At 44.0% G+C, this 12,007-nt stretch overlaps 1 protein-coding gene across 4 annotated transcripts in view; it reads right to left on the reverse strand.

Moving 5' to 3' along the window:
* Positions 1-12,007, reverse strand: part of mtmr4 (myotubularin related protein 4) — a 60,629-nt gene that overhangs the window by 39,032 nt on the left and 9,590 nt on the right. Inside the window, exon 1 of one of the 4 annotated variants that reach the window (XM_080436550.1) lies at positions 843-902. The exons of the other annotated variants lie outside the window; for them this stretch is intronic. Within the exon in view, the coding sequence (XP_080292676.1) occupies positions 843-887 (45 nt within the window). The 5' untranslated portion in view covers positions 888-902. Of the gene's footprint in view, positions 1-842; positions 903-12,007 lie in introns of those variants that run through there. 4 annotated transcript variants of the gene reach the window in all.

The raw sequence follows: 12,007 nt of genomic DNA on the forward strand, positions 1-12,007 counted from the left end.
TTGACGAAACAAATGAACTTTCTGGCTGTGTGTACTAAATCATAAACCAGGTGCAAATTTAACTAGCTGTAAGATATCAGTCAACGTCATGATTTGAACTTGAATATTGATGCTGTGTATGTAGCTTTATGGCATTATCCGGGGACTTTGTAGTGGCATGCAGGTGTGGATAGATGAGATTAGTTTTGGTGAAAGTTCAGAGGTTGATAGGTAGATGAACACATGCACCTCATGCTATGAAAGGGCTCTTATTCTTCACTCATCTCCTCCACCTTCTACCCTCTGTGCCACAGGTATTCTCTTCTAGCCTGCCATTTGCCATCTCTATGCATTCATGTATACAGTCCCTGTACATCTGGTTCGTGTGACTCTTTGGAACACAAGGTCCTCCACTGCACTCCCAACTACACGTTCTCATCGTCTTCCCCCAACGCCCCGATTCTCATCATGGCCACTCACGTGGCTCAAGGTCCTCGATAGAACATAGGTGTGAAATAGCAGGGGGTGGGTGGTGGATAACCATCGTATTTCATCATCACATGGATGAGAAATAGCAGATTTAACACAAACGACTCGCATACGTACAGCGTATATGGAGCCTACATCGGTTACTTAATAGCTGCAGCGATCACGTGTGCCGGCGAGTACCACTCCCCTATACCCCATCCCCCACTGACCGACATGCACGCATGCGAGAGCTGTATAGAGGTGCAAGCGTGAGTGGTTTCTTCCAAACACGCCCATTCCAACCAAGTCACACTGGCACAATGAGAGAACACACACGCCACAATGCGCTCACAAACACCCAAGAAAAGGTAGTAGAGAAAAGGCTGTTGACTTACGAAGCAGTTGAGCATAGAGCAGGCGACCCTTCCTGCGAGGCTCATGATGATGAGGGAGAGGTGGAGGTGGCGCAGGGCCGTGCCTGACCGACACGCAGCCTACGGAGCAGCAGCAGCAGCGCGACCGGAGCACGAAGGGCAGGCATAACCATTCTTCTCCCCGGTGAGAGCCTCTCTCCCTCCACGGCCCTGCCTGCTAGACCCTCTCCCACCTCACCCCCACACCTCTTTCAGCACGTTCTACCCGGGAGGTGGTCCCAGTTGGCCCCCCCACCCCCCAACAGATCGGGTCAAAGGAGCAGAGAGTGCGCCTGAATGAAGCCCCTATTGTGTGGCCATGAGGATGATAATGGCCCATAAAAATAAAGCAAAACACAGGAGTCCACCTACTGTTGAGGAAATAACGCAACAAGAAAATACAGAGCCAGAGAAGCGAAAGCAGGTGCGCCTTCTAGACTGAAGCGTAGGGGATGAGGAGACCGCGTGTTAAGAGAGGAGAGAGAGAGAGAGAGAGAGAGGGAGAAAACAGAGGGAGGAGGAAAGAGGCAGGGACACTGAGGCAGGGAACTGACTGATGCTAAGCTCCACCCCTCTGCATGCCCTGCATCTCACTGTTTCACGTGCTCACATTGCTCTCTTCCTCTCTCCTCCCTCCTTCACCCCTCACCGAGATCTCCCTCACCACCCTGAGGATGCGCCGTCTGCCATGTGCCACATTTACATCGAACACACGCTAGCCACACAGTCAGTATCAGAAGCTCTGTTCACAAGGTTTGTACTGCTCGTATTAACAATCATGGCTTCAGGAAAAACGAATCAAAATGCAAACAATAAAAAGGCGCTGGCATACAGTACACGCACCGGGAGGGAGGGGGGTAGACAGACACACCTCACGACCAGCGAGACAGGCACTAAAAGCAACTCATTTGGTCTGGGTGGACGATTGCGATCAATCATGTGTTGACTGTGTACGAGTGCAGTAGGGAAGGAAAGAGAAGGAGAGAGAGAGAGAGGGTTTGCATGGTTTATGCAGAGAACCCCAGTGACACAGCATTCTACAGTGTCTGCCTCTCTCTCTCTCTCTCTCTCTCTCTCTCTCTCTCTGAGAATCTCCTTGCCAGTGTCTGTCTGTGTAGCTGCGGTACATAACTGCAGCCGCAAGCTCCTCTGTTCCCCAAGGGAGAGGGTAGGGTGTGTATGTGAGCGTGTAATACAGCATGCAGTATGCTTGAAGGGGCAGACACAAGCCCCTCCTCCTCCTCGCATCCCCCGCACCCCCCCGGGTAGAGTCGTGACTACTGGGGAGCCACTTCTGCACCATGTGGTTGCAACTCCATGGTTAGATACGAGGGCATGAGTAAGAGTTGAATCGTTTCTTGCAACGGTTAGGGTTGTCACGATTGCAAATGTAAGTTGACAATTGATTGTCATACAAATAATTGCGATTAACGATTTAATTGTGTTTTTGGCATTGAACACTGGAACATATGAATAATAATTCATTTCTGTTTGCCGTTTAGGCTTCGTAATCAAAAATTGCACAGGGCAGATATGACAAATAACTTAAATATACAAAGAAAATAAATTAAAATTTTCACCATGGAAACGATTATGACGATTATGCTAAATTAAATATGAACCGTATATAGGCCTATATAAATGTATAAATGTGAATGAGAGGAGTATAATATGAGTTGTATATGAGTAATAAATGAGTTATTTGATTAATAGTTGAAAAATGGTAGGAACATATAAGTGTATACTTCTCCCAACTCCTTTTTTAAATCATATTTAATACTTGGTATTTAATTTGTGGTAATGGAAATGTTTATTGGTTTATCCTTATTTTTGATTTCATGTTTTCTTTTGCATGTTCAAAAATTCAATAACGATCAATCAATCAAATCAACCATTCTCAGTTTAGCTAATAGCCATTAGATATTATTTCAGTTCACCGGCATCTCTTTAACCATGCTTCATATGAGTCAACTACCTTGGCTTGGAGAACCAGGCTGCTGAAGAGGGGTGATGCATGGCAGTGATTCTCAAGTTAACCACTTGAAAACCTTGGTGGACCCAGCCGCGTGCATTTTCAGAGCATTGTGTTCCGGTTTGGATTAATGTAACCAACATTAAGTTCCTATTTTCTTTCAAAGTTGTAAAGAAAACCATGACCTCATGACCATTTTGTTTAACATTATTATTTTTAGATTAATGTTATATTATCATTTAAATCTTTTTCTGTTTTCATTTAGTTGGGGGCCCAACTTGCAATATCCTCATGGCTCACCAGTGGGCTCCGGCCTACAGGTTGAGAATCACTGATGTATGGCACTCATGTGCACTGCACTGTGATTTCCACCTCATCCTGTAAATGGTTCAGAGCGTCCACTGCAGCAAAATGCAATTCTGCAAATTAGGCACTTCTACAGATTACCGCTACTTGCATATATGCCTCTGACATGTTTACGTCCCACAGGCCATCTGAAAGTATACGCTTTGGACCATGATTTAAATTCTGTCGTGCTAGCTTTTCAGCATAGCACATTTTTCTTTCCATAATGTGCTTGGGTTGTTAGTGCATGAATGCGCATGTGACGTGTACGCTGGAGTGGTAAAATAGGAAAACTGGAACATTTAACTTATTTCTTGCGATATTGAGCCATTATTAAGCGCTGCAGATTACTGCAGACATCAATGATATGGGTTTTTTGGCTGAATTCCAAATGACTGTACTTCTTGAACTTCCAGAAGTGTGCTCTCACACTGAGCGTAGCTGGGCCCGGGGGCACTCACTTGTTAGACCCCAGCAACCCCACAAAGCTTCTTGTGCAGACATTCTGGCTCCTTAATGACATTTCGCCTTTTGTACATTGTGTACACTATAGGATAGGACAGACAGATATTTTTTCTCCTGGAGCAGCTTACAACACAATTCTTTTTTATAAAATCTATATCAGTCGCTATCCTCACTCATATGCTTTCAACTACCATTTATATTCATCATATTTATCTCTTCTCTAGATCGAGAGCTGCCACCAGTTTTCATCCAAAGTTCGAAACAGACTGACCAAGTGAATGAATGAACTAACCATTGAGTCCAGAACAAACACAATGTGTCTTTCCTCTCTCTCTCCCAGCCCAGCCCTGCTACAACAGTCGGTCAGCTCCAGATATGGTCCCGTGTCTCATGTTATTTTAGGAAAGGAGGGCAGCAACTCAACCAGGCAGAAAGCCGGCTGGCATGTTGACACACAGTTACAGGAGTATATTACTGAGAGATGAGTCATTAGACTACAGGTCTAAATAGAGCTGAATCCAAGATGCACATTGTATTTGCTGCCAGCCTGCCACATTATAATATGCAATCCCGTATCTTACTGTAATTAATGGGGAGGAATACCAACACAAGTTTAAAAAATATTTTGCATTAAAATGTGTATGCAGCTCAACACAAAATCCTAAATATTTCAGTATTTCAGATATACAAAATCTCATAAACAGTATCTGCATTACTTGCGACTCAAACTTCACTAGTGTATTGGCTGTGGCGATGTGTGTTGGTGCATTTACATAGTGCCTTTAAGGCATCGTCTTGCAATGTGCAATGCATCACATTCACCCTTACATTCACACACCGACGGCACAGGAAACCATGCAACCATGCACCAACCCTGCTCTTCGGGAGCACTTCTTGGGGTCTAGTATCTTGCTCAAGGACACTTTGACACTAATCCCAGGAGGAGCCGGAGGGGATCGAACTGGGAACCTTCCGATTCCCCAAGTGGCCGCTCTACCTGCTGTGCCACTGCTGTACCATTATCCGTTACTATCCAAAATCATACTATTAATCCTGCATACCATGTGATGAACATGAATTGTATTCTTAAAGGGTTTATGCAAGTCTGAGTACCATAGCAGCAGCATCTGGGCAATCGTCACTTGCCACCAAGAGGACCAGAAGTTTAACATGCTGACAGATGACACTGGGCTGTCGGGTGACTTGGGGACACAAAGGGTCATCCGGGTGGTGCAGGGGTAAAGTTCCTGCCCACCCCCATGGATACTGGGGTTCCAATATGCAATGTCAATGTCAGGCGAGTGAGCGCCCACGCTGAGCAGCTGATGGTCTCACTCGACAAGCATGCCGTTAAGTTAATCAATTTTTTCAAATTTGCACATACACAATGCATTGAGAGTCCTTATGTTGTTGGTCCAAGAAATGTGGTCTTAACGGCAACCTGTGGTATCACAGGAAGCCCCTACTCGCATCGGCAGATCTGTCTTTGTTTCAGAGTTGGAGGAAGCATGGGAAAATGAGAGTTTGGACTTTTTACCAAACCCTCTTCATCTAAGATTAAAGGACCTTGCATACAGAGTCCAATGCAATTTTTTACTGGTCAATCACTTTTCAACACATTTTGAAAAAACACAGGAATTAAATTGGGCTCAACTGAAAAACAAACGCACCTTCACAGCCACTCAGACAGTACTTTTGGAATAGGTGTGCAAGAGGTCATAGAGAAGCGTGTGATCGTTTAACATTTCCGTGGTCTGTTATTTTCATGCAAAACTGTGTGCAAGGTCCTTCAGGCAGTGAAGCAGTAAATCAGGGTAGTGGTATGTAATCGAATTGCTCAAATTACTATGCTGGGTAGCCTTTTCAAGAGCAAACCTCCATTTTACCCGTATTGGGTGGACTGATGGCATTCCGGCTAGAAGCAGCATTCAGACAGTTTTGTAATGGTCCCCTAGTTGCATACTTGCCCACACTGACAGACTTCTATCAGCAGCTTCATCCTCCTCCATGTCTCTATATCCCAACATCATCTTTCAGAGACGGCATGAACTTGGGAAATGATGGCGTGACGAGTGGAAAATAAATGTGTAATATAATTGACTGAAGTGCACCATTAAGGTGATTAATCCTTATCTAGATTCAAAACATATGTGTTAAATAGATATATATTCCGATCAATCATTATAGTGTTTGTTCAGTAACAGGGGTCTCTCTGTCTTTCCAGCTCTTTAGTAAACAGAAAAAATACATTTTCAGCCAGAAGGATAAAGGATAAACAAGTGAAACAAAAAAAAAATGTAGACAAACTGGAACTTGAGCACCATAACTATTTGAAGCTGATAAATTATCTTTGTGGGGTTCTCTCTCTTCATTGGATAAAATTGGTATCCCGAACTGAAAATGTATTTTCTGTATATTGAAGAGCTTGAGAGACAGGGCCTATGCTTAGAATTGGCAAATGGGGGGGTGGGCCGGCGGACATCTGACGTCACTCTGACTCAGCCATAACCATATAAGTGGTTCCTATTGCAGCTACGCCCAAATATGGAGTGTGTTGTCTGACCTCAATGTGTCGTCATGGCATCAGCCGCAAACAAATCAGTCAGCTCCATATATGGGCAAAAAAGGGGGCATGCCCATATATATGGGCATATACTGATGACATCAGCGATATCTATGTATGGGCATAAAAGGGACAAGGACAGACAGGTTGTCCGAGGCCCAGATCCGACTGCTATGCCCTTATATGGTCATTTGCATATATGGGACAACGACTTCAAACTCGGCATGCGCAGCGACAAGGACTCAAGGGAGTGTGGTGCCTGCCATCGAGTAGTTAGGGATATCCAGTTGTCCAGAACCGGCGATCCAACCAATATGCCCATATATGCGCATTCCAATATATGGGCATATACTGATGACATCAGGGATCTCCATATATGGGCATAAAGGGGACAAGGACAGACACAAACAGACATCTCCAAATACAGGCACAAAATGGACACAGACAGGTACAACGGATACTCTGACAAAGCCCCCAACACTATGAATCAAGACATATTGGTTGGATCGGCAGTGGCATGTAGCGGCCCGGACCTCTAGTTACTGAACAAAGACACTATAGCAATAATTACGGAATATACTGTAAAACAAAAGACACACTTAACCCCCTTTAGATTGGGATAGATACTTCTAATTTACACTAGAAATATCTTCACTCACTCAGATCAAGTGCAGATGTCTAGTCTATTTTGTATTTTATCTATATTCTATCCTGTACACCTGTAAACCTGTGATGTGACAATAAAACTGATTCTCAGTTACTGCTATGACAACTTACACTTTAAAAAAATATATGTATATTATTTTTTTCCCACGATTTTGTAAACCCATTTTTTACACCCAGTGCCAATTGTCTATGTAATCCTGGGCACTACCTTCCCTCTGCCAACCTAGGGAGGCCAGGGCCGAGCTCATGCCTCCTTCAATGCATGAGAGCCAACTGACCTTCTTGTCACCTGACAGGGGAGAGTTTCCCTGGTTGGACGTAGCGCATGGAAGGAACACATTATTCCAACCAGTTCCTTTCCCCTCCATCAGGCGCCCCGGCTGGTCAGGGGGAGGCAGTATAGTGACCAGGATTACTGCATGTTTTTGTGAGGGTACCTACCCTAGGGAACACGGGGAGAACATGCAAACTCCACACAGAAGAGGCCCTTTCGCCAACCCTACCTAGGTTATGGGACAACTTACATTCCAAACGCAGATCAATAAAGGTTTATCTTATCTCATTTGGTGCGTAATAAAACATATTTGTCATTTAATTACCAGAAAATAATTATTATAACCTACCCTGATTCAAATCCCTAAAATGGCAAACATGTCTGTGGTTTGGCGAAACATACGAAGACAACATTTTATTCTGGTGACTGTGTTGTATAATACCCTTGCTACACTGCAACGAGTTGTACTATTGGCAAGTTGAAGTTTGCACACGCACGCCGTTACAGATGAACGCAGTTGAAGAACTGGAAAACAAAAGTTAGAAGTGTTCTCGTTTCATTACTTGTATGCTAGATATAGATTTAGAAAATAATACACATTATAAAAAAAGTTGCGTCAATCTGCGGGCATAACTAGTAACTTCATGTTGTTCAGCCCGATTGCCTTTCCCTTTCTCCTGTTGTCTCTCCGCGTCCCCACCTGCAAAGCTCTGGTGGCTCACAAGGAGGGCGTGCCTTACACTTTGAAAACCCCTGCTCTATTCTAATAAACTACCGGTATGCCCCTGACTGACTCAAGTGGCAGTCTGTTGTGGCAGGGAATTGGACTGACTACACTACTATGATGCAACATGTCTTGTCTACCTCAACTCTGTTGGTCTAGACCCTATTCAGTAATCAAAGCCAGGTCAAACAGCGCTGGAAGCATATGTCCTTTCATGAAGAACTGAAGTCAAATCATTAACTGCAACCTGGAATGAACCATCAAGGTGTAACTGGAGCCATGGACCAGAGTGTCTGGTATCTTACCAGTTGAAGGGTATCCTTTGTCTCAAGCCTAGAGAAAACACACGTGCGCACCTCATGCACACACAAAGGTGACATCATGTGAGGCAGTAACACAGAAGCTCCCATCGTTATGTTGGACCTCACGAGTGCCTGAAAAGGTAGCTGAGCAGAGTGTGCCCAAGGAAGGTTGGAAAATAACCCCATTATCCTCTTTTCCATGCTCACGTTAACCTGTCAACAATACAGCAGTGTGAACTGAATACTTCCCACTTTGTTAGGGCCACAAAAGGCAAACACGGCACATGGAGGCTGGGAAGCAATTAAATGCTGCTTCACAAGGCTGGCTTAATGGGATCATATTACCTGTGGAAAAGCTTGCTGGGACAACCTGGCTATAATCCCACCTGAGAAAACAACACAACACCTGGACATACTGTACTGAGAGCTAACATTAGCAACTGACAGAGTGATTTTGGTGAATGCCGAACGATAGCTGTTATCTAATTTGACCGCACTTTCCTTCTTTGCCTTCGACAGTGCTGCGCAGACCTGTAGATACATAATGCCCGCAGATAGATAAATAAATCTTACAAATGACTCATTCAACAAGAATCATAGTAACTCACAAACTGCTTGTTTAAGGTATTGTGGCGCTCAAGTTTAAATGAAAACATCCATTTTACGTTTTTGAGAGTTTAGATGCAAAAATACATATTGTGAAAGCAAACCAAAATTACAGAGATTTTAAACATTTGTCAAAATATTCTGTTGCGTTTTCTCTTTTTCTCCCCAATTTAGTAGTTGCCAATGAATTACTCCCCACATTTATGTGTTGCCAGTTGCCACTGGTGTTGTACCCTACTGGCTCACCTGCCAGTGAGATGCTCCCACTGGCATCCTACTCCTCCCGCTCAACATTCCTGCTGACAGGTGCTGCCCCATCCCGTAGCAGCATGTGCAGTGACAAAGATCACCTTCCCCATCCGCCTTCCCTCCCCTAACACGAGCCAATTGTGTTCGCATAGAGCAGGGGTTCTCGAACCTTTTTACGCTAAGTCCCCATTTTATAGGGGAATTTTTGGGCCGACCCCACATTCTATTTATAGAGAAATTTCAAAGTGGAAATAAAGAATATCTTAAAATAACATTGTTGGCCTTATATATGAATATTTATTAGAAAGTTAAAGCAGTGATTCCTGCTGATTTGTAGGCCTATCTTATCAATGAAATGAATGAATAATATTGCTGCGCCGCCGAAAAAGGATGGATGACTCAAGTCTTCACCGTCCTCTTCACGTTGGTCGCGACCCCCCGACGCCCATGCAACGAAGTGGATCTGAACCCCTAGACTTCACGGTGGTGGACAGGTACACCTACCACTTGAGCGCCCATAATTATTATATTCTCATATTTTATATCCAGTAATATGTTATTCCTTGCACTACTAAATTGGAGTTAAACTTTTAACTGAAATGGTTCATTAACTGTTCACTTGTATCCTACCAAAAGCTTATATACACACCTACAGTACCACGCAGGTGCAACCCCATCCTTTTCAAGGTTCGATGGGTTGCACATTCAGAGATGCTCCAAGCTCATCTTGTAAAGCATACTGTAGCTTGTAGATCTGCAATTTTTGCCGAATGCACACCACTGATTTATTGAGTTATTTGTAGCCTTCCTTGTAGCTTTCAGGAGACTGACAGCTCATCTCTCACTTCTCACATTAAGGTTTTAGGCCTATATATTGTCAGTAAAATCTACACATTGTACAGGCAACAGCAGTGATTCTCAAACATTTTAATTTTAAGGATCCCCAGATTGATATCCATTAGGCCACAGACCCCCATTTGATAGGTGTTTTTTTTAATATATATATATATCTGGGACCCCAATCTACACTCTAAAAAGTATTCTGTTCATTTAAGTCTGAGAGTGTAAAATTGAAGAAATTGGTTCCAATTGTACACTCTCGGACTTACAGACCCATAAAGGATCAATATGGTTCATAATTATCAATCATTTAGCTGGGGAACCCCCTCAAGGACACCTGAGGGACCCCGGACCCCACGTTGAGAACCAGTGCTGTACAGGACGGTAGCTAGGTAGTCAGGACGGTAGAACCACTCTGTCTGGCACTAACAATCATACCATGTTCAAAGTCACTTGGATTATGTCACTTGCTCATTCTGATGTTGGTGGAACTGGAACTCTTTCTGCAGAATCTACACGCAATACATTATATACAGAGTTTCAGCAACATCACTCTCTTTGAAGGAGTAGGTTCTTTGCATTAATGAACGGGGGTACCTAGTAAAGTGGCCATTGTTGTGTGTATGTTCAACTCTTAAAACTAAAGAAAACATTTAATGAAGTCGCCTAGGTATCTGGCACTACTACTGCATCAAGATAGATATCGTCTCTGTCGGGTGGAAACCTTGTACTGTATTGTCCAAAACTGTTACTTTTCAGTAAATTTAAAAAAGAATCTGTGTTCCAATTAATACATGTAGTTATTTAGTCACAATCTCTTGTTAATACTTTTCATTGGTTCAACTTTTTTTTTTCTCTTTTCTTTAATTTTTATCCCACGATTTTTGTAACCCCATTTTTTACACCCAGTGCCAATTGTCTATGTAATCCTGGGCACTACACTCCCTCTGCCAACCTAGGGAGTCCAGGGCCGAGCTCATGCCTCCTTCAATGCACGAGAGCCAACTGACCTTCTTGTCACCTGACAGGGGAGAGTTTCCCTGGTTGGACGTAGCGCGTGGAAGGAACACGTTATTCCAACCCTGGCCAGGGGGAGGCAGTATTGTGACCAGGATTACTGCATGTTTTTGTGAGGGTACCTACCCTATGAGACACGGGGAGAACATGCAAACTCCACACAGAAAGGCCCTTTCGCCAACCCCACCTAGGGTATGGGCACTGATGACGCGGAGGAGAGGACACGCCCCCCAGCGCCCACAGCGTCCCCTGCGGGAATCGAACCCAGGACCTTCTAGCTGTGAGGCGACAGCGCTAGCGACTGCGCCACCGTGCCCCCTTGTTCAACATTTATACCATACACACTTAAAGGAGTAGTTCACCCAAAAAATGACTTATTGTCTCCGCCGGAGGCGGAGAGTATGTTTTCGCTTCGTCCCGCTGTGTGTTCCCCTCCCCCCTAGCCAAGCTAACATTGGTCAAACTTCACGTGACACGTGACAATATGTTGTCACCAATGCTTTTGATTGGCTAGCGAGACGCATGACGAAATAAAATCCTATAAATAGGTGTGTCACTTCAAAAAGACATTATGTTTTTGAAGTGAGGTAAGACAGGATCAATCAGTCTTGATTGGAACAGTACCTTCTAGTACAAATCACCCGTCCGTGTGTGTGTGTGTGTCCCTCTGAGAACACCTAACATTGGTCAAGCAAAAGCGCAGAAGGCCAAAGCTAAGAAAGCATACTCATCTACAACAGTAACACAGAAGAGGACTATAGAGTTGAATTGATCCCACAACAAGGCCGAAGTCTTAATACTGTAACAATTGGCCACCTTGATCAAATACATTATGTAGCACTAGAGAAAACTGACATAGATCAAACACACCAATCAACTGCTGAAACTGTTCAAGACAATGAAGATGAAGAAGACAGACAAGCATTTGAACAAACCAGTCAATTACGAGGACTCCCATATGACACATTGCTTCAAGAAGAACATTTTGTAGATGCAGACACTACATATTCAGTCGCCCCTGCAGAACACCAAAAACCACACGCATTGTACCAAGACGACCCGTTCTACCAAGACGACCCGTGCTATTAAAATAGCACGGGTCTGCTGGTGGAGACTTGTGCTCC

This window comes from Gymnoscopelus braueri (assembly GCF_963280865.1).
Source record: "Gymnoscopelus braueri genome assembly, chromosome: 8".
Lineage (NCBI taxonomy): Eukaryota > Metazoa > Chordata > Actinopteri > Myctophiformes > Myctophidae > Gymnoscopelus > Gymnoscopelus braueri.